General features: G+C 41.3%; 2 protein-coding genes across 12 annotated transcripts in view; one reads left to right on the forward strand and one right to left on the reverse strand.

The window, feature by feature from the left end:
* ENOPH1 (enolase-phosphatase 1) overlaps nucleotides 1–17,462 on the reverse strand; it is a 35,785-nt gene extending 18,323 nt beyond the window's left edge. The window contains exon 1 of one of the 2 annotated variants that reach the window (XM_082463203.1): nucleotides 17,125–17,462. In XM_082463203.1, coding sequence (XP_082319329.1) covers nucleotides 17,125–17,208 — 84 coding nt within the window. In that variant the 5' untranslated portion in view covers nucleotides 17,209–17,462. Of the gene's footprint in view, nucleotides 1–16,681; nucleotides 16,885–17,124 lie in introns of those variants that run through there. The other variant, XM_082463204.1, reaches the window with a different exon arrangement.
* A 707-nt stretch (nucleotides 17,463–18,169) lies between these two features.
* Nucleotides 18,170–23,474, forward strand: HNRNPDL (heterogeneous nuclear ribonucleoprotein D like). Of its 10 annotated transcripts, XR_014264052.1 has the most exons (9): nucleotides 18,173–18,792; nucleotides 19,596–19,764; nucleotides 19,864–20,025; nucleotides 20,530–20,661; nucleotides 20,811–20,925; nucleotides 21,453–21,623; nucleotides 21,968–22,060; nucleotides 22,433–22,537; nucleotides 23,219–23,474. XR_014264052.1 is itself a non-coding variant. In XM_082463199.1 (8 exons), exons 1-7 carry the CDS (start codon nucleotides 18,350–18,352, stop codon nucleotides 22,036–22,038), a joined length of 1,263 nt encoding a protein of 420 aa, XP_082319325.1. In that variant the 5' UTR covers nucleotides 18,173–18,349; the 3' UTR covers nucleotides 22,039–22,060; nucleotides 23,219–23,474. The 10 variants fall into 10 exon arrangements, 9 of the variants coding, with proteins under 9 accessions (XP_082319320.1, XP_082319325.1, XP_082319322.1 ...); XM_082463199.1 differs by lacking the exon at nucleotides 22,433–22,537; XM_082463196.1 differs by lacking the exon at nucleotides 20,811–20,925.
* Nucleotides 23,475–23,611: the final 137 nt, after the last annotated feature.

Raw genomic sequence — 23,611 nt, forward strand, 5'->3', positions numbered from 1 at the left:
AGTACTTATTGCCCAAACCTGCCCATTGAAAATTTTCAGGCTTTAAAATTAATTCCAGAAATAACTGTGATGATAAATACTTTAACTTCAGATATAGTTATAATCCATTTATAGATAATTTCAGAATTCTATAGTATGTAAAAATGCTACAATAAACCCAGGATTCTATAAGCGTGCAAATATTTTTAGTTCACCAGTCACCTACGGGGTTGTTACAGTAGTACATATAACAAAAGGCTACAGAACTAAATGAGAGTACTTGTCTTTCAGGGGACTAGGATTAAATTCCACTAAACGTTAGATGGGATACTGTGCAAGCAGAAATTTATATTATTCTACACAGCTCAACAATAGCATTCTGAAAAAGCTCCATTAGGGCTACAATATTTCTGACGATCTAATGAAAGAAGTTGCCTCATAAATGTTCAGAAGTCCAAATATGGATTTGTTTATGGTCAAGTGGCTGTTTTAATGAAAATGTCATAGAATCAATAAAGATAAAATTGTTGCTATAATATTTACTCAAGTCTCCTTTGAAGAAAATGGGTAATAAAAAAGTAATGGGTAATACTACAGCTATTTAAAGAAACTATTTTAAAAGGCTTTCAAAGGAACCACACAGTGCAAATGATTTATAGTATTTGAGAACTTAATATTTTTCCAGCCAGAAAATTAAACAACACAAAGGCAATACTGGTGGGCTATTATTCCTGTATTAATCTCAGAGGATAAAAAGCAAAGGAAGGGACTTCCCTGGTGGCACAGTGGTTAAGAATCCGCCTGCCAATGCAGGGGACATGGGTTCAATCCCTGGTCCGGGAAGATCCCACATGCCACGGAGCAACTAAGCCAGTGAGCCGCAACTACTGAGCCCATGCACCACAACTACTGAAGCCCGTGTGCCTAGAGCCTGTGCTCCACAACAAGAGAAGCCACCGCAATGAGAAGCCCGTGCTCGCTGCAACTAGAGAAAGCCCACGCGCAGCAACGAAGACCCAACGCAGCCTAATTAATTAATTAATTATTTAAAAAAGCAAAGGAAAATCAAGTAGCTTGATGGATCTTAAGAACAAATCACAATTCTTGGGACTTCCCTGGTGGTCCAGTGGTTAAGACTCCATGCCCCTGATTCAGGGGGCCCAGGTTCGATCCCAGGTTGGGGAACTAAGATCCCACGTACTGCAACTAAGCCCACACGCCGCAATGAAGACCCAGCGCAGCCAAAATTAATTAATTGATTGATTAAAAAAAAAAGAACAAATCACATTCTCTAAATAAGAAATAAAAAATAGAGCATAATCATATTTTCGGAAATGTCTAACGGATAAAACAAAATCTAAGAGAATATGGACATAAAGGTTTACAAAGGTTTTCTCTGGGTCATGAGATACCTAGGGGAAAAAAACCCCCTTTTTTTTTGACATATCTATTTCTACAATGAAAGTGTATAGTCTTTATTTTTAAGATTTAAAAAAAATTTTTATTGTAGTATAGTTGATTTACAGTGTTGTGTTAGTTTCTCCTGTACAGCAAAGCGAATCAGTTATACATATACATATAACCACTTTTTTTTAGATTCTTTCCCCATATAGGCCATTACAGAGTATTAAGTAGAGTCCCCTGTGCTATACAATAGGTCCTTATTAGTTATCTACTTTATGTACAGTAGTGTGTATATGTCAATCTCAATCTCGCAATTTATCCCTTCCCCACCTTCCCCTGCTGGTAACCATAAGTTTGTTTTCTACATCTGTGACTCTATTTCTGTTTTGTAAATAAGTTCATTTTTTAGATTCCACATATAAGTGATAATTATATGATGTCTTTCTCTGTCTGACTTATTTCACTTAGTATAATCATCTCCAGGTCCATCCATGTTGCTGCAAATGGCATTATTTCACTCTATTTTATGGCTGGGTAATATTCTATTGCATATATATACCACATTTTTTTTTAAAAACATCTTTATTGGAGTATAATTGCTTTACAATGGTGTGTTAGTTTCTGCTTTATAACAAAATGAATCAGTTATACATATACATATGTTCCCATATCTCTTCCCTCTTGCATCTCCCTCCCTCCCACCCTCCCTATCCCACCCCTCTAGGTGGTCACAAAGCACAGAGCTGATCTCCCTGTGCTATGTGGCTGCTTCCCACTAGCTATCTACTTTACGTTTGGTAGTGTATATATGTCCATGCCACTCTCTCACTTTGTCACAGCTTACCCTTCCCCCTCCCCATATCCTCAAGTCCATTCTCTAGTAGGTCTGTGTCTTTATTCCCATCTTGCCACTAGGTTCTTCATGACCTCTTTTTTTTTTTCCCTTAGATTCCATATATGTGTTAGCATACTGTATTTGTTTTTCTCTTTCTGACTTACTTCACTCTGTATGACAGACTCTAACTCCATCCACCTCACTACAAATAACTCAATTTCATAGCTTTTTATGGCTGAGTAATATTCCATTGTATATATGTGCCACATCTTCTTTATCCATTCATCTGTCAATGGACACTTAGGTTGCTTCCATGTCCTGGCTATTGTAAATAGTGCTGCAATAACATTTTGGTACATGACTCTTTCTGAATTATGGTTTTCTCAGGGTATATGCCCAGTAGTGGGATTGCTGGGTCGTATGGTAGTTCTATTTTTAGTTTTTTAAGGAAACTCCATACTGTTCTCCATAGTACCACATCTTCTTTATCCATTCACCTGTTGATGGACATTTAGGCTGCTTCCATGTCTTGGCTATTGTAAATAGTGCTGCTATGAACATTGGGGTGCATGTATCTTTTCAAAATAGAGTTTCCTCCGGATATACGCCCAGGAGTGGGATTACTGGATCATATGGTAGTTCTATTTTTAGTTTTTTTTTTTTTTTTTTTTTTTTTATTTTTGGCTGTGTTGGGTCTTCGTTTCTGTGAGAGGGCTTTCTCCAGTTGCGGCAAGCAGGGGCCACTCTTCATCGCGGTGCGCGGGCCTCTCACTATTGCAGTGTCTCTTGTTGCGGAGCACAGGCTCCAGACGCACAGGCTCAGTAGTTGTGGCTCACGGGCCTAGTTGCTCCGTGGCATGTGGGATCTTCCCAGACCAGGGCTCGAACCCGTGTATCCTGCATTGGCAGGCAGATTCTCAGCCACTGCACCACCAGGGAAGCCCTATTTTTAGTTTTTTAAGGAACCTCCACACTGTTCTCCATAATGGTTGTACCAATTTACATTCCCACCAACAGTGTAGGAGGGTTCCCTTTTCTCCACACCCTCTCTAACATTTATTGTTTGTAGACTTCTTTTTTTTTCTTTTTTTTGGCTGTGTCACACAGCACGTTGGATCTTAGTTCCCCGACCAGGGATCGAACCCATCCCCCCTGCAGTGGAAGCGCAGGGTCCTAACCACTGGACTGCCAGGGAATGCCCTGTAGACTTTTTGAGGATGGCCATTCTGACTAGTGTGAGGTGATACCTCATTGTAGCTCTGATTTGCATTTCTCTGATAATTAGTGATGTTGAGCATCTTTTCATGTGCTTTTTTCGGCCACCTATATGTCTTCTTTGGAGAAATGTCTATTTAGATCTTCTGCCCATTTTTTGATTGGGTTGTTTTTTGTTTTTGTTTTGACATAGAGGTGCATGAGCTGTTTGTATATTTTGGAGATTAATCCCTTGTTGGTAACTTCATTTGCAAATATTTCCTCCCATTCTGTGGGTTGTTTTTTCATTTTGTTTATGGTTTCCTTTGCTGTGCAGAAGCTTTTAAGTTTAATTAATATAGTCTTTTTTTAAATTGAGATATAACTGACATATAACACTATATTTGTCTCAGGTGTACAACATATTGGTTCAGTATTTGTATATATTGTGAAATGATCACAATAAGTCTAGTTGACATCAATCACAACACAGTTAAAACAAAGTTTTTCTCTTGTGATGAGAACTTTTAAGATTGACTCTCTTCGCAACCTTCAGATATACAATACAGTATCATTAACTCTAGTCACTGTGTTGTATATTACATCTCCATGACTTATTTGTTTTATAACTGGAAATCTGTACCTGCTTGAACACTTCTAACAATGGAAAATTCACTACTTCTTGGAGTGGTTCATGCCATCCATCAGAGTGCTTCAGCAGTTGTGGTATTAGAATTACTCCTTAAATATCCTTCCTGAAGACCACACTAGGAACTACCAAAAGAAGTTTCGGTGCTCTGGCTGCTACAAAGGGCCACAGGGGCTCAGAAATTATAACTTTGCTGTCCCTATTTTCAGAGGGTAAGCAGAGACATAACCGTTCCCCTTTGAAAGCTGAAGCCTTTAGGAATGAACATTAGATTTCATCATCTGCATTCAAAAAGAATTAATAAAATGTGTTGCTCATAAGACAAGTGTCTTCTAAATCCCATTAGGAAGATTAAACTGTAATTAAGGAAAGATAAACTATAATCTAATTAATTGCAATGAATCACATCTCACAAAGGAAGGTTATCATTACAAGGGGCTAGTAGTTGGGATAAGGTTTTAAAAAGCACAGAGACAGAAAGAATATCAGTATCTCATGAGTTGCATAGAGGGAACGCTGACTGGCTCTAGGATGGAGTCCTAGTCCCTATGAGCAGAGAAGACAGGGAAGGAACTGAGATTTACTTCCTTGAATCCACCTATCATCTGTGCAAGGTGACCCCTTTGAATAGATGAAGAAGCTGAGGTTCAAAAAGGTTTCACTCTATACTGAATAGTGTCAACTTCAGAAAATATATATGTAGAATACATATACTGGGACAAAATACACTAAACTGTTGAGCAATTACCAAATGGTTAAGATATGGTGATCTCTATTTTCCTTTTTATATGTTCGTCTTCCAGATTGCATCTTAGTCTATCGTACTTTTTTAAATCATGATGCTATTTAATAGAAGTGAAGAGGCTGATCTGAAAAATCAAAAATCTAAAATCCAATGAAATAAATGTACGTGGCTTGCCCATGAAAAAAAAAAGATCTCTTTAAAGTTTTTATTTATCATTCATATTGTTCAAAAATAATTAAACTTGAAAAAAGCACCTCTTAAATAGTGTTGTATTAGTTTCTTATGGCTGCTGTAACAAATGACTTCAAACTGTGAGGCGGAAAACAACAGATGTTTATTCTCTTGCAGTTCTGGGGGCCAAAAATCCGAAATCATAATGTTGACAGGGCCTGATTCCCTTCAAAGACTCTAGGAGAGGTTCCATTCCTCACGGCTTCCGTTTTCTGGTCTTGTAGATGCATTGCTCCGATCTCTGACTTTGTGCTCACGCTGCCTCCTCCTTCTCTGTGCATCTATCTTCCCTGTGTCTCTTATAGGACACTTGGCATTGAACTTAGGGCTCACCAGAAAATCAAGGGTGATTTCTCCATCTCTGTCAATACTCCTTTTTTCCAGTAAGTTAACATTCATAGGTTCCAGGGATTAGGAAATAGAAATCTTTTGGGGGGCTATCATTCAGCCCACTACAGCTGGCTTATTTTATCATCGTATAATCAATATTATATTTCCTATTAGGAACAACACCGCTTTTGAAAGCAGATTCTAATAAGACATGACAGATTAAGTGACTATGATGTGTATTTGAAGACTGTATAATAATGCCACATGTTTTAATATTGAGGATGAATGCTAATATGAAGTATGTTACTGGGTTACATTAAATTCCTTGAATGCTGTTTTATTTTAACAGAATATTGCTTGATAAAATAAAATCATTTTATTGTCAAAAAAAAAAAAAAAAAAAGGTTTCACTGCTGGTACAAAGTAAAGCCAAGACTCAAACCCAGGTCTACTGAATTCTAATGCCTGCGCCTATCCAGCTCTGTGGGTGAATGACTTCGGGGAGCACAACTCATTAGGATCACCCAAATCCCTGGATCCGGATATTATATTCGCTACAGAAACTTCTAATACCACTTTTCTCAAAGAGATCTGTACTAAAAAGCATGAGAGATTCTGGTTCACCTGGCAGTTCTGTAACAGGTCTAATAAGTAGGAATAATATGAGTAGTCGTAGTAATAGTGGGAATAACTGCCAACACTGACTAAGCCCTCACTATTCCAGGCACTTCTCATTCTACAGTCAGTCCTTAGTGATCTCATCTAATCCATGATTTTAAATACCATCTGTTGCTGATGACCCCCAAATCCATAGCTTTAGCCTGGACCTCTTCCCTGAACTCCAGACTGATTTTTTCCAGCTGCCTACCCCAGATCTCCACTTGGATGTCTGAAACCAAACTCTTGCTTCTAGCCCTTAATCCTACTCCTCCCACATCTCCCCCATCTCAGTAAGTGGCAGCTCCATCCTGCCAAGATGCTCAGGCCAAAAGCCTTAGAGTCGTGTTTGACTCCTTTTTCTCTCACATGCCACATCCAACCAATTCATCAGCAAATGAGTCAGCCCTACCTACAAAATACATCCAGAATCTTATCACTTCTCACCACCTGCCACTGTTCCCAAGGCACTCCAAATTTACTCAATGAATTGATTAATGAATGGCCTGAATTATGTCATTTCAATCCTCATAATAGCTCTATGAAACAAGTGCCCTTATTTCCTCCATTTCACAAAGGCACATAAAGGTTAAGTATAAATTAAGAAACTATGGTAATAGTTTATCAAACAGGTCTTTTTTTTTTTAGTTTGAAGAGTCAGATCCCCAGAACCCGATCATCCCAGGAGAAGGGATCGAATTAGCTTACTGGACCCACACAAGGCCCAGGGCAGGAGTCAGCCAGCCTCTCGGAGCACACCAGGTTAGCTGCCAAACGCCGATCTAACCACGAGCTCCTCTCTGAAGTCCCACCCAGGTCCCACTGCCAGGATTACCACTAGTTTCCACACCACATGTGCGAGTCTCTCTCTACTCAGTAAAGGGTATCAGCTCCACACTTTTTAGACTTAAGAAAAGGAACTTGTTAGAAGGTCACATAATGAATCATTGAAAAGAAAGTCAAGTTAAGAAATGAACCACTCACGTACATACCCAGAAGACAAAGGACCCTTTTCTGTATTAAAGAATTCTGTGTTTGAAAAGAAATCCATGGTTCTGAAATGGAGTCCCCTGGGAAGGGTCCAATGAGTTTCCAGTAGGGCCTCTGAGGACAGAGGTACCAACTTTCCACACAATGCAGAAAGGTGATGGAGAACCGGATGCAAGAGGATCAGGGTAGGTTGGCTTCCACCCCTCTTATGACCGCTACCTCCACCAAAACCAATTTTGAAAATTAAGTGAGTTAATAAGTGTGCAAATCTAAAGTTTTATACAAAAATAAGCTTTTACTGTAAAAAGAATACTTTTTTTTTTAGTAAAGGGGTGACATGGGGTGAGCTGTAAGGATGGAAAATTTTAAGAACCATCAGACAAGGTACGACTTTTCAGAGCTAAACACAGGATATCCTTTAAAAGTTTATCTGAGCGAGATAAAGGCCTATCTATGTATTTTCAAAACAGGGGTTATTTATTAGAATTGGTACCTTTTTGGGGGGTCAATGTGACTACATTTCTTTCAAGGATCTAAGTGACTTTACCGTATGCATAGGGAAAAAAATCAGGAGGAATGTTCACCAAACTCTTAATGACTATTGCTGGGTGGTAGGAGCAGAAAGGGCATTCATTCTCTACACTATACTCTTCTGTAATGTTTGCAATTCATCACAAGTGTGAATTAATTTTTGAGGAAAAATTTTGGGGAAAAAACACTTTCCTCTATCCTCACGTTAACAGATACAAGTTTCCACAGAATAGTGTATTTAGCTCTTTCAATACTTAAATTTAATTGTTAATCAAAATTTTTTTATGGTTTTTAATTTCCACTGTTAACTGATTTCTTTCTCTAAAACTCAGAGGTTTTAGAAATCTTGGGTCAATGACTATTCTAATGAGACTCTAGATATACATCAGTTAAATTGCATACTGTGCAAATAAGATAAAGTATCACCTTGAGGAAATCTGAAATAGCAAGGATAGCAGAAGTGGGAGAAGCAATACCAACCCCTCCCAGGCCCATTCTGGAATGCATCATATCACCATCAACAAGCATTTGCTGAATGCCTTATGTGCAAGTACTATGCCAGGCTCTGCTTTCTGCCCTGAAGGAGCTCTCCGCATTGCTGGAAGACAGCACACACAGACACCACCACAAGGCAGTATCTGCTACAGTGGCAAATACATGGCCCTGCAAAGGAGGGAGAGAGAGGATTTTGAAATTCCTGCTTAAACAGAAGTCCTTTGAAAGCAGAAGCAGGTCTTACCTGTGTATTCCCATAACCTAACGCGATAAATATGTTTTAAATTAATAAGTACATGGAACCAACCTGCACTTGGAGAGGAAGAAGTATGACATCCCAAGCTGGAGGAATGGTGGTGGCATGAAAGTGTGGCATGACCCAAATGGGCATGTTCAGCTATAAAAAAAAAGTGTAAAGAAACAGAGGAATAGAAAGTTGGAAAACCCAATTCACTGAAGTTGAGGAGTTGAAACTATCTCTGAGCCAACAGGAAACCACAAAGGATTCTGATGGTGCAAAGACAACCTGTTCATGTACCTGTCTTCCTTACAAGGTTCCTTACGGGTGGCAGCAGCAGCTTTAAGGATTTTGGTTGCCTAGCAGAGCCTGGCACATGATTGGTATTCAAATAAATGTGAGTGAAAGGAAGGGAAGATTGATTAGGCTGGAAAGATTATGCAAGTGCCATGATATGGAAGGCGGTAGACAAATAAGAGACCAGAAATTAAGGCCGGAGGTGTTTTCTAATCCACCTCATGATATACTCAGACCCAATACAGTGATTCTCCAAAGGCTCCTCCCCTTGTCTCAAGTTGAATCAACAAAATTCCTCTCACATACCACCATGGGTATATCTCCCTTTAGGAATCCTGAGCAACTGGGAAGGTTTGGAGAATGTTAATCAACCCATCAACAGCTACTTATCAAGGCAGTCCTGCCATTCCAGTGCCTCCTCAAGTTCTCTGAGGTTAGCCAAGTTCTGCATCTCGTTCTTAACTTATTTCTGGCCAGGGCCATAAGGAGCAGAGGCGGAGGTAATCACAGTGGGTTTCAGTAAATGTTACTTCCCCCTTTTCCACACTGACCCTTCATAAGCGCTTTCTGTCTCCACCAAACAGTCTGATATTTCCTGCATTATAATCAGTGTTTCTACAGGGCTTTATATTTTTCAAAGGTTTTTGCACTCTATCTCAATCTTCATCACTACCTTATAAGCATGACAGATCCTACTATCCCATTCTTGAAGATGAAGAAGCCTAAATCCCTAGACTGAATGAAGCCAGGGAAAATGACACAGTTACAGTTACTAGCACCAATAATAAACAGCACAGGTGGAAGCAAGCTCCTGGTTGCTGTTCCTTGTGGGTAGTCGTCTAGCCGTTTCATACTGAGAGCAGAATGATAAAACTTACCAAATGGATATTTAACTAAAGTTGGGAGATACTATCAGACAACACAAGCTCTCTTCTTAGAAAGACCATAAAATTAACGTAACCATTTTCATGAGAAAAAAATGTCAATTTCAACATTTCCTGATTATTATCTTCCAAAATATATTGTTAGAATATAAGAGAACATAAAAGAGTAAATTACAAGTATTGTTAAACCATCAAGGATGTATTAGCTATTTCTAAAAGTGCTTTAACATAGAATATCAAGAGAGTCCAAAGAAATTCATTAAACAAACGTCAGAAAAGCATACAAACATGATTCTGCTGTTAATTGAATGAATATCTTTATCATTTTGATTTTCAATTAAATGAGTATCTGCTACTTCAAATAAATATTATTTATAGGATCAAGGATTTGTCTGCTTAATTCATATTTTCTAACATAGAACGTTCAGTTTGAGATCTCTTCTTTTCCCTTAGTCTTGTTCAAACCTTGCCAAATATCTTGTTCTTTAAGGTAAAACTCCAGTCCCTTAAACACTGTCTTTACCAACCTCCACACCACCACAATCCTAAAAAAAAAAAAAACTGTCAATTTTTAAAATAATTTATAGATCCTATCCAGTACCATAAATAATAAATTTCAAAACAAAATTGGAGCTACTATAAAGCCGAACTCTGATGTAGCCAAGAACCTGTAAAGGGATCTATTAGTCAGAAATGTTGGTGCTAGCCAAGTGTGGTAGAGAGGAAACTGCCGCCTACCCTCAAATGTACATGTTCCTAATCCCCAAAACCTATGACTATGTTACTTTACTTGGCAAAAGGGTCTTTGCAGACATGATTTAAATTAAGGATCTCAAGATGGGGAGATTACCCTGGATTACCTGGTTGGGCCTGATATAATCAAAGTCCTTGCAAGTGACAGAGGGAAGTAGGAGTGTCAAAGTCAGAGAGTGAAGGATCAATCTGAAGATGCTACACTGCTGGCTTTAAAGACAGAGGAAGGGGCCAAGAGCCAGGGAATGTGGGTAGCCTCTAGAAGCTGGAAAAGCAAGAAAGAGTTTCCCCTTAGTCTCCAGAAGGGACACACCATGCCAACACCTTCCTTTTAACTCACTGAGACCTGTTTCAGAGTTGTGACCCTCCAGAACTGTAAGATGATAAATCTGTACTGTTTTAAACCACTAAACTTATGGCAATTAGTTACAGCAGCCACAGGAACTAATACAGCAGGTTAAAGCAAGGCACTACTCACCTGCCCATCTGCCAGGACACTTAAAGCCTTATTCTTCAGGTCCCCGTTGTACAGACATTCAGTGAAATGTTTCTACTAACAAATTATCTAGAAAACGACATAAGATGGTGGTAGTGAGGGAGAAGAGGGAGCCGCAGAGGAATTTTGGAGATCTGTCAGGAATTTTTAGGCCTATTGTCCTGCTTCCCTATAAGTACACATAACTCCTTTCTATTTCTATTATTAAGAAAGTTGTTTTTACAGTTCAGTTTCTGGAAGACAATTTGCAAAAGCTGGGGAAGTGGCCACTTGCTTAATGCTTTGTTGTCTACCAGCTTATTTCATCATCTTGCTCTCCTTTGTCAATTTACTTGACTTTTGAGGTTTTGGTTCTGTTAATGATGACAGACCTCCCCTAATTCACCTACACCCTTGGTCTGCTCTATCACCTCCTCTGAGCCATTGGAAAAGAGGAGCGCTAACAGACCTCGGCACAGGTAGAACTTACGAATTTGTATAAAGCCTCACTACAGCGACTTCCCTGGTGGCACAGTGGTTAAGAATCCCCCTGCCAATGCAGGGGACACGGGTTCGATCCCTGGTCTGGGAAGATCCCACATGCCGCGGAGCAACTAAGCCCGTGCGCCACAACTACTGAGCCTGCACTCCAGAGCCCGAGAGCCACAACTACTGAGTCCATGTGCCACAACTACTGAAGCCCATGCGCCTAGAGCCCGTGCTCTGCAACAAGAGAAGCCACCACAATGAGAAGCCCGTGCACCGCAACAAAGAGTAGCCCCCGCTCGCCACAACTAGAGAAAGCCCGTGTGCAGCAACGAAGACCCAATACAGCCAAAACATAAATAAATAAAATAGATTTATTAAAAAAAAAAAAAAAAAAAGCCTAACTAGAGTTCAGTCCATGGACCACAGTATCACCTGGGAACCTGTTCGAAATTCAGCATCAAGTTCCATTCCACATTATTCAGCCATAACAAAGAATGAAATCTTGCCATTTGTGAAATGGATGGACCTAGAGGGTATTATGCTAAATGAAGTAAGTCAGGCAGAGAAAGACGAATACCATCTGATTTCACATATCTAAAAAAACAAATGAACAAACATAACAAAACAGAACAGAGTCATAGATACAGAGAAGAAATAGGCGGTTGCCAGAGGGGAGGGGGTTGGGGGATTAGTGAAATAGGTGAGGGAGATTAAGAGGTACAAACTTCCAGTTCCAAAATAAATGAGGATGAAATGTATAGCATGAGGAATATAGTCAATTATATTGTAATATCTTTGTATGGTGACAGACGGTAACTAGACATACCATGGTGATCATTTTGTAATGTATAGAAATATCTAATCACTATGTTGTGCACCTGGAACTAACATAATATTGTAGGTCAATTATACTTTCATTAAAAAAAATATGTAGACACTGGGAGGAAATGCATCAAAATGCAAACAATGGTTATCTCTAGGGGGTGGAGATTATGGGTGATTGTTAGTTTTTACTTTATGCGTTTACGTATTTCTAATTGTCTGCAATGAACATATATTGCTTGTAAAATTAGAAAGAAAACAATAAATGTCATTAAAAATGAAAAAATAAAGTTCCATTCCAGATCTTCTGAATCAGAAACTACATTTTAGACAGATCTCTAGATGATTTGTAAACACATTCAAGTCTGAGAAGCACAGATATAAAGAGCCATTGGCAAGGGTAATCACCATGACCCACTTACTATATTTTAGGGACAAATATTCTAATCAGATTCATACTTTCAGGTAATGAGAGGTTCTTAATTATTACAAAGGTTTTATTTCCAAGCACAAAAAGTTTTCCTAAGGCATAAGTGAAAAACATGCCCTCACCCCTGCCCACTACTCCCTGACAAGATTTGTTGAGATGGTGGATGAAATATTGATGGAAATATATTTATTTTTATAAAGTTTTTTCAAGGGCTAAACATTCATTAAATGTTCACAGTAGCCTTATGAGGTTGATATCCCCAAAGTACAGCTGAGGGAATATGTAACCTAGACTCAGAGACATTAACTAACTTTCCATAAATCATTTAGGGAAGAGCCAGAATGCTAATCAAGACTTGCACAGTCTCCAAGCCCATCCTTATAAACACTACTCTACGAAGCCAATCCTCATTATTTAAAAATTCTGTATTTGCAAATTCTCCTACTCACTAAAATTTATTTGTAACCCCAAAATCATTACTCACTGCACTTTCCCAATTTTTTGAGGACAGGTACATACACGAGCAGAACAGCTAAGACTGTGAAAAACCAGATGCACACGTTCCCAGTATGTGATGCTTTGCCTTCTTATTTAACCTCTCATATTTTAAACAAGTATCCTTTTCAAGGTCTACTTAGCGCCACATTTTTCACATTGTGTGCTTTTTGTTGGTGAGTGTGCAGTTTAAAATGGTCCCCAAGCAAAGTGCTGTCTGGTGTTCCTAAAGGCAAGAAAGCTGCCTTACAGAGAAAACACATGTGTTACATAAGCTTCGCTAAAGCATAAGCTATAGCGCTACTGGCAGTGAGTTCAATGTTAATGGATCAACGATATATATTAAATAAGGCAAACAGAAACACACAGAAAACAAGGTTATGTACTGATCAGTTGACAAATATGCTGTGACCAGAGGCTCACAGGAACCAAACCCTGCATTTTCCCTAGGGGCAATGATTCAGTGTTTGCTGAGATGGCGTTCACGGTAACTTCACAGAACATAACTGCCGCAACTGTTGTTACATGTACTAACTTGACATGTAATGGCAGGAAAGGCACCAAATTATAGAGCATTTTCAGAAACAAGACACCATTTTCTCCAACTCAAGAACAACAGTTGAAGGTTCTTGACAGGATAACCATAAGGACTGGTAATGGTGTTATTTCATAGCTTACAGACTAAAAACACTGTTATAATACACTACACAAAGTCAGAAAATGAAGATCACATCACACGGACAAAGATGAAGCAGTGGCTCTGTGAGGTGCACGCAAGATGATTCAAGGGGAGAAGGGAAGTGAATGCGATAACATTCATTTACACTTATCATTTAAATCTCATCTTTAAATTCCAATTTACTTTCCAACTTAGTAATAGTACAGTAATATGTGTACACAATAAATTCTATTGGTAGTGCCTGCTCCAATTCTGCTGATGATGTACATGACCAAAAAATGTTGGGAGATCACCACTGTAGAGAATCAAAGTTAGCGCTTGAAAAGACAAGAAACTCCAGAGGCACACGTCCTGCAGTGCGCTGGTGGCTTCGAGGACTCACATGCACTGGGAACCATCTATTGCTGCTCTGTCCCCAACACATTGTGATGATCCTCACAAAGACATCCCTCCAGGCATCAGCTGATTCATATGAGAAATTAATTAGCTGGTTGTGACATGGACTAGATGATCCAAGCTAGGAGCCCTTCCCTCTCTAGAAACTGGACCAAAGAAAATAAGACATACTAGCAGGAAGTAAAAACATTGTTTAGTGTTGCCAGGAGCCCAAAGGCTGAAGGCATGCCCTGATAGAGCAACAGCCTGTCCTCAGAACACCCAAACTGGGAGGATTCTATGGAATCCCATAAGATATCCAGGACTGTCAGTGTCATCTTATATAGTTAAGTTGCATCATATACACATTCAACTCTAAGTGCTCAGCAAAAAAAAAAAAAGAGAGAGAGAGAGAGAGAGAAAGGGAAAAAAAAAAACATAACCAGTGCTGGCAATCTGTCTGCCATTCTACTCAATGAAGGTGTTCTGTGCCCTTGGACAGCCTCAGTTCCTCAGGGTCTCTTACAGCATGAATGGTTCATTGTGAGGCTAAAGTTTGACACAATATATTTTTCATCTACATCACCTAATCCCAAACCAACTTCCTCTGATACTCAAAGGAAGAAGCAGGGATACGTTTCAACCCTGAAGGAAAAATGGCTGCGTATGACTTACTGAAAGACGGAATCAATCTCCAAAGAGAACTGACTTCCTAAGGGTAGTTCAAGGGCAATTTGTGAAAATACTCAACTTTCACAGTGTACGCTGACTGTAGAAGCAACCCCCCCGATAAAGTGAGACTCAACTATAGTTATTCTGTTCCAAGGGCTCACTCTTATACCTACCACCTAGAGGTGGTGTATATTGAAATTTGCTGCCATATACTTTTATGGTACTTCTTACTGATTAAAGTGCTCTCATACCAGCTGTGTCATTTAAAACCCCAAGGCCAGGCAAAGAAAATGGAACGAGCACTGTGGTTCCCATTTCAGAGATCGAGTGCAATAATGGAAAGAGTAAGAGTTGTTGAGTCAGACAATTTGGTTTCAAATCCCAGGCATACTGTTCAATTTTTCAGAGCCTTAGTTTCCTATCAGTAAAATGCAAACAGTGCACACACCTCACCAAGTTTTTGAGGATGAGTCAAGTATACAAGTTGCAGGTATACATTACTCAATGTTTCCTTACACCATTCCACAGGAAGGAGGGCTACAAGTTCACACACCTAATGTGACTAATAAAGCCCTAGTAGAACAAACATCTCCCAACTCCCAGCTCCATGCTCAGAGGTCCAAGAAGGATATAACTTAGCATCTCTTTAAAAGGTGTTCAAAAAGATAGAGATACTCTGCTAAAAGTTTTTCTGGTTCAAGTAAATTTGTGACATGCTAGTCTCTTGAAGGCTCACAATGCGTGTGTGTGTGCAAGTGTGTCCATGATATAAAGGCTCTGAGAAGGCGTGCAATAAAGAAACCTGGTTGAATACATATAGAACATTTCCCCAAACTGGATTTAATAATGGAAACCTTTTCTGCATAATTACTATAAACAGCCACACAAACCTAATGTTCTTCTGAACATACTTTCAGGAACACTGGTTTTGATAGTGTATAACAAACAGACGATTATATTGTAATAGATTAATATTAATAAAAATAATAACAGATTATAGAACAAGGCACAAGAAACTACCGTTTAAACAAGACCCCGAATCATTTTTTGGCAGTCTGGTGTCAAAGCCAAAAAAAAAATCTATTTGGGAATTCCCTGGCGGTCCAGTGGTTAGGGCTCCACGCTTCCACTGCAGGGGCCTGGGTTCAATCCCTGGTCGGGGAACTAAGATTCCGCAAGCCACGCAGCGCGGCCAAAAGGAAAAACAAAACCAAAGAAACAAAACAAAAACAAAAAACTCTATTTAGATCATCAAGGCATTTTTATTCTCAGAAAGATCTCAGGATAAGTCTTTCATAAACAAAGATTCCAAGAAGTGGCTCATGTCATCTTACAGAAGACACAGTGGGTAAAAAAGGTGAAAGAGACACATAATGTTTTGTTACAAAATTGATTTGCATGAGGTATCTTACTCCCTAAATCAACTTTCCAAGAACGCTACATATGCCATATAACAACTACCTGTCCTGTCATTATCCCTGGTCTCCTTATAACAGTGGCAAGCAAGAGAAAGCCAGAATAGAGATAGTGACTTGTAAACTATAAACCACAAAGATGAGGAATTCTTTTTTTCTTTGAAAACTACAAGAAAGCAGTTATTATTTTTCCTACTTTGTACTTTCCCTCCTTTCTCGGTTATTACTGCACGCAAGCACTTCTAGAGAATACTTTTATCTTAAACCTCTAGAAGTCAAATAAAGAGAAGACGAGGTCCGAGGAATTCTTTAAAAAATTATATTAATATTTGATATTTACTTATCCTGGCAAGTACAATATATATAAAAAAAGGAACCCGCTCAAATGCAAAGTTTTAAGTTTGTGAACTAGATGTAGACAAGTGTTGGTTAGCACTGACATCCTAGGAGGAAGGCTTTGCGTAAGAACTTTAAGCTTCCATGGTTTTTTGAAGAAAATGAACGGAATCTAGACGTTTGCTAGCCTAGTCCAGTAACATACACTGTGCATTTCGGCCACTAACAGCAGGAGTGGGAAAGGGCCAAGAGCAACCATTACCGCCTATCACCAGGGGTACCTGAAAAGTCATCTTCACCCTTCAGCCTTCCCATTTTACGACTAGACGCCTCAAGGACCACTAGATCGCGGCCGCCGCCTCGCCACGTCCAACCCGGCACAAGGCGGAAGCTCACCAGCTGGGCGACGGGGCGCACACCTGCCCGGTGGGCGGCGCCCACAACGCTTCACCTTGCCGCGGCAGACCTGCCCTCCTCGGCCCTTCTTCACCACCACCTCCATCCCTTCCCACCTGCAAATAACCGAGAGCAGGGACGCGGGAAGGTGAAGATGGTGAGGAAAAGCATCCCCGCAATCCGCCGCAGACTACCTCCTCCCATCCCTGAGCCGCTGCAAAGCCCCACCGTTTCTCCCACGCCTCGTGTCTCTAGTGCAAGGTCTGCAATAGTTTAAAATTTTTGTTTTAAAGCACAAGTAACTTCCCCGCTCCCTTCCGCCCCTCACCTTCACGAAAGCAATCGGGGTTGTGGTACCTTCGATATCTAACAGGATCACAGTGACTTCGGCGGGCACCGAAAGCACAACCATTTCCCCACCGGCTGCTACTACGAGAATTGGCCTACTGGTAGGGAGGGCGGAGGGCGGTGCCGGCTGCGCCCAGCAACCTGCTGGGCTTCCGACAGCCCCGAAAAGAGTCCCGGAGCGCACAACCGCGCGCAGCCTGACGCGCAAGGCGGAGACGACACGTCGGCGCCCCTGAAAATAGAGAAACCCGTAGCACAGGGACCTTGAACTCGCAAGCTGCCCGGGCCTCCAGGCCTAGACCACGTGGGCAGGGAAAGGGGGCGGTCCTCGCGAGGTTCCGATGGGGCGGGGAGAGGTAATGGCGCCGACGTCGATTGGCCGCTAGAGGGCCTCTAACCCGATCCGTCAAAATGGGCCTCGCGTGGGCGGGAACAAAGAAGTGAACGCGGGAGTCCGGTGCGCGGGCGCGCGCTCTCCGCAGACTGGTTGAGCGAGCGGGAGAGGCCCGGGGCACGTGCAGACGGGAGCCCCGCGAGTGGCGCGCCGGGGATGTGAGTGCCCCTTGCCCTTTACGGCACCTAGCCCCCTCCCCGCCCACCGCCTCCGCTTTTGCATTTTTACAGTAATCCGACCGGGTGCGCGCCCCTCCTCCCGTCAGCCAGCGAAAGAGGCCGTTTGGATCCCGGTCAGCCTGACTGCGTTGGCCCCGTTTCCGGCCGATCGGTTAGAGAGGCCCGCTGCGCCCCCTCGGCCCGCGCGCCTGTAGCGGCAGCGGAAGAGGCGCCCCCGCCGCGCAGTTTTCCGGAGGAGCCGCCGCGCGCCCGCTTCCTGTTCGGCTGCGTCCAGCCAGCTCGAGGACAAAACACGCGTGCGCGCGCCGGACGGCAGGGCGCGCTCGCCGCCTCAGCCACCCGCGCTGGGCGCAGTCCGCCTTTTTCCGGAGCAGCGCGGCCCCGGTGCCAATCGATAGCAGCAGCTCCGCACTGGGGGACCGAGGGCGGAAAAAGGCGGGGTTGACGGCTCTTTGCTGGGAGTGGGCTGGACCGGACGCCAGAGACAAAGGCTCTCAAGGCAAGAGGGGCTGTGACGCTGCTCGGGATTTTTGGCCTAGGACTTTTCGCCCCTTCGTTTTTCTCTTCTGACGCTCTTTTCCCAAGCCCGCGTCCCCTCACCCGCGACCTCGCTCCTCAGCGGAAGGGCCGCGATGGAGGTCCCGCCCCGGCTTTCCCATGTGCCGCCGCCATTGTTCCCCTCCGCTCCCGCTACTTTAGCCTCCCGCAGCCTCTCCCATTGGCGGCCGAGGGCGCCGCGGCAGCTCGCCCCGCTCCTCCCTTCGCTCGCTCCCAGCTCCGCCCGGCAGGGGACGCGTCGGGCCCAGCGCCACGTCACCGCCCAGCAGCCCTCCCGATTGGCGGGCGGGGCGGCTATAAAGGGAGGGCGCAGGCGGCGCCCGGATCTCTTCCGCCGCCATTTTAAATCCAGCTCCATACAACGTTCTGCCGCCGCTGCTTCCGCGACACGGATTGCGCGCCAGCGCCTCCCGGCCGACAACTCAGCCGCTATGGAAGACATGAACGAGTACAGCAACATAGAGGAATTCGCAGAGGGATCCAAGATCAACGCGAGCAAGAATCAGCAGGATGACGGGTACCGCACACTTCTCTTCTTCCCCCCCCTCCCCCAGCGCGCCGCATGCGCCCCTTCGTCCCTCGGGGGCTGCGCGCTGCCTGTGTTCTTTCCCCAAGTCGATTACCCGCGTGCCCGCTGGGCCCCAGTAGGTTGGAGGGAAGAGGAAAGTAGGAGATGGGCGGGGGGGGGGCGGTGACTCGAGAGGCCCGCGGAAGGTGGGGGAAGGGCAGAGGGGTTGGAGGCGGAGGGCGGCGGCGTCTGTGTCCCGAGTGCGCAGGCGCGCGTGGGGCCCGAGGGGGAGGGGCCGGCCTCGCTGTGCCCCATGCTGCAGCTGCAGCCGCCTCTTCATTGTGTCTGTGTGACGGTTCCGCGCAGTTTTCAGGGGGAGGATTTAGGGAACTCCTGGTTTGGGAACCTGTAGGCGACTGGTACCCAGATCCCCAGTACGTGTGATGATGAGTTCTTTAGGTGGAACGCTGGCTTGATAGCTGAGGAAGACGGTGAGCCTAAGTTGTGTGGGATCAGTTTAGAAAGTTGGATTTTCTAGTCGGGAACAGTCTTTACCATGTATTGTTAGCCTCGTTTAAACTGAGCATTGTGCAGTGAGGAGAGCAAGGTGTCCACCGTTTTGAATAAGTGAGGAACTTGGGGATTTTTGTGGTCTTTTGTTCGTGTGTGTCTGTAAACGGGTTAAATTATTTGTACATCAGGATGTATTTCCCTGTGCTTGTTTTGTAGTTTTATTTCGTAAACGTAATTTAAGAATTTTAAGTAATCGTTGTAGTTGTTGCTAACCTTAAAAAAACAACTTTTATTTCTAGTAAAATGTTTATTGGAGGCTTGAGCTGGGATACAAGCAAGAAAGATCTGACTGAATATTTGTCTCGATTTGGGGAAGTTGTAGACTGCACAATTAAAACAGATCCAGTCACTGGAAGATCAAGAGGATTTGGATTTGTGCTTTTCAAAGATGCTGCTAGTGTTGATAAGGTAGGAACATGTTTCGCATTGTGGTGCTTTTGTGTGTTTCTTGCAAATTGTTCAGAGGGTTCCTTGTATGTTGTCAGATTAAATAAATCTGTCTTCTAGGTTTTGGAAATGAAAGAACACAAGCTGGATGGCAAATTGATAGACCCTAAAAGAGCCAAAGCTTTAAAAGGGAAGGAACCCCCTAAAAAGGTTTTTGTGGGTGGATTGAGCCCAGATACTTCAGAAGAACAAATTAAAGAATATTTTGGAGCCTTTGGAGAGGTGCGCTCTGCTTTTACGTTTACGTGTATTTTCATTTGATATGTTTATATAATGTTTATCCCTGGCCCAGTTCTTACAGAGCAAACTCAATGTTGGATGAGGGTGGGATTAAATTATTGCAAGTCCCTTCCAGTCACTGTACCTTAATCAGTGCTTTCTGTGTTATAATGGAAACTAGTGTCTAATTTAATGGAAACTAGTGTTTAATGGAAACTAATTCAGCAAAAAGATGGATGCTTTGCTGTGGTTAGGGTTTGGATTTATTAACTAGTGGCATCTGTGGGGTAAGAAATGGTATTAAATAAGGTTTTACTCTCCCTTCTCAATGCTCCATAGATGAAACAAATCACTTTAGTTTGATGTGGATAATAAAGCAGTAGTTTATACAGAAGTTATTTCGTTAGAATGACATGTTGAAGCTTGAAAAGGACTTGTGGTATTCTAAAACATCTTGGTAGCTTGTTACCATTAGTGGGTGACCTTGAGTGTGTATCTTGATTTCAGATTGAAAATATTGAACTTCCCATGGATACAAAAACAAATGAAAGAAGAGGATTTTGTTTTATTACATATACAGACGAAGAGCCAGTAAAGAAATTGTTAGAAAGCAGATATCATCAAATTGGTTCTGGGAAGGTAAAGCCATTTTGATTATATAGTAAATGAACAGTATGCTTTTTTCTCTCTTAAAGTGAAATTTCTCAACCTGTTTTGAGAAGAGAAGAAATGGCTTGACATTAGAATATTGGTAACAATTCTGTTTGCTTTTTAAATTTTGTTTTTAGTGTGAAATCAAAGTTGCACAACCCAAAGAGGTATATAGGCAGCAACAGCAACAACAAAAAGGAGGAAGAGGTGCTGTAGCTGGTGGACGAGGTGGTACTAGGGGTCGTGGCCGAGGTGAGACTTAATTCCTGGAAAAATGACTCAATGCTGTAAGCTATAAACTGCTAAATAAGAATAAGCCCATAGGAAAGTAAAGCCAAATTTAAACTGTTACAATACGGAAACTGCTCAGCTTAGTGTGGGTGGGCTTTTGTTTTTATTGGTTTCACCTCTTCAAAAAATGGCCACTCTGACAGTGTCATTGCTGATGGGAAAAAACACCATTAAACGTAATTAAGATTACATGGAACACTTTGGCGTGATAGGTTTTCTAGGGCAGAAGTCCTTGTTTTAAAGATAAACACTCTGTTTTCTCCTTTGTCCTGATTTTTCATTGAATTTAGGAAGCCTGATACTGGCACAATTGGACTTTCTGCCCCCTTTTTTATGCCAACTGTAATAATACTTTTTTGGTCAGATAGCAATATAGGTATCCATTCTGCCTTTTTAAGATTTGCAGAGTGAGGGACAGGAACGCATCATTTTATGTTAGGATTGGGGGTCAGAAGTTGTTTCCTAACAATCATTGTGCATTGTTTCAGGTCAGGGCCAAAACTGGAACCAAGGATTTAATAACTATTATGATCAAGGATATGGAAATTACAATAGTGCCTATGGTGGTGATCAAAACTATAGTGGCTATGGCGGCTATGATTATACTGGGTATAACTATGGGAACTATGGATATGGACAGGGATATACAGACTACAGTGGTAAGAATATTTAACTTAATTTCATAAACCAATGGTACTAAAATTCAGTGTTTAAAGTACAGTCCCATTCTGAGACTCTGTGTGTGTGGGTGTTTTCTATTTCTTGAACTGTTTGTGGAGTTAAATTTTTGAGACATTTAATAGTCATAGGGACTTATACTGATATAGAGATTTCAGTCATTACAAACATTCTAGAATGTGATATGTGACTAGTTTATAATGAGTTTTTAAATATCTGGTTATTTTAATTGCCATGGAGGATTTTGCATATTTAATAGTTTTTAAATATACAGTGAAACCATTTCATTAAAAGCTAAGCATAATTTTTTGTTTTTTCAAAATAGGCCAACAGAGCACTTACGGCAAGGCATCTCGAGGGGGTGGCAATCACCAAAATAATTACCAGCCATACTGAAAGGGGACGTTGGAGAAAACAGGTGTGTATAAGAGTTCAAGACACCAGTGGAAATTCTAATTTAATTTAAAGATCAATAGACAAATGAAAAATAAGTGAAAACAAAATATCATGTAGCCTGTTTTTACTAAATTGTTAACTTTTTACTTGCTTTATGAACCTGTTTTGCCTAAAGTGTCTATAGATCTTTAACTTTAAAGTTTTATCTCACTTTCTTTAGTATTACAGAAAAACTTAAGAGTTTTTCTGTTTGCTTTGTGTACCAGGTGGTCTAGAGGAATAATTAAACTTTTTTAGAACTATTAACAGGTAAAGTACTGAAATGGGTACAACTTAAGGAAAACAGGAATGTTGTCTTCTAACTCTGACATTATACCTTGTTTGTACCCGCCAGCGGGAACTTCATTGCAGGCCGTGTGTCACCCTGACCACGTCTATCTCTGGGGGTCGCACGTTGCGGGCAGAGCGCAAGGCATACACCAGAAAACGCTGTCCTGTGGTATGGTCTCTTCCAACTTCATGTACCAGCGTAAAGATTAAAGTGGAAAACTTCAGACTTTGGCTTCTTTTTTAATCTTTTTGAAGATTAAGTGTCTAAACTTAACTTAAATGGTTTTTTACAGGAGTTAAAGTACATAAATGCCTTTTTACAGCTTAATCATTTTGGTCTTCTGTTTAGTGTTGTATTTCAATTGTGGAGCCTCATTTTAAGTGTTCATTCTTTAAGATTTAATGCTTGCTTTTTCTTTTTATAGCTAATAGTGAAATCTACAAACCAAAACAAGAACTGTAAAATCTGGGATATAAATTAAAGATCATATGCACACAGAAATTTATTTTCTTGCAATACAAGCCTATTAGAAATTCATGTTTGTAATAGCATTTTACGTGGCTTACTAGAGATGTTTCTAGTAGACCTTGAACCTAGCACAGTTCAACCTGTGAATATGGGAAGACTGCATTCCCAGATTTTCTAAGTAAATTTTACTTTAATATCATTTGGGAACTCCAGGGTGAATTTATTAATTACCCAAACTGCGTTTTGCCAATGAATTTGCATGTGATCTTTAATTATTGAAGAAAAGAATAAAGTGAGAACTTAAAACAATTCATGAAAGTGGACCTTTGAAAGCTTGTCAGAGTTTCACAAATCTAATTGCCATTTTGTTTTTGTTTTTAGGAAGAGATTGCTAAAGTAACCCATCTTGCAGGACGACAGTGAAGATTGGTCTTCTGTTGATCTAAGATGATTATTTTGTAAAAGACTTTCTAGTGTACAAGACACAACTGTGTCCAACTGTATATAGCCGCCAATTAGTTTTTGTTTTTACTTTGTCTTTTGCTATCTGTGTTATGACTCGACGTGGATTTGTGTTTATACAAATTTTATTTGTATGATTTCATGTTAAACCTCAAATAAATGCTTCCTTATGTGATTGTTTTTCTGCGTCAGGTACTAAATAGCTCTGTAAAAGTGTAATTTTAAATAAGCAATAATTAAGGCACAGTTTATTTTGTAGGGAGTGTTGATCCATAGGGAGAAACTGGTCCTTTACGAATAGCCAGCTACAGT

Source organism: Balaenoptera physalus (assembly GCF_965194825.1).
Source record: "Balaenoptera physalus genome assembly, chromosome: 5".
In the NCBI taxonomy this organism is placed as follows: domain Eukaryota; kingdom Metazoa; phylum Chordata; class Mammalia; order Artiodactyla; family Balaenopteridae; genus Balaenoptera; species Balaenoptera physalus.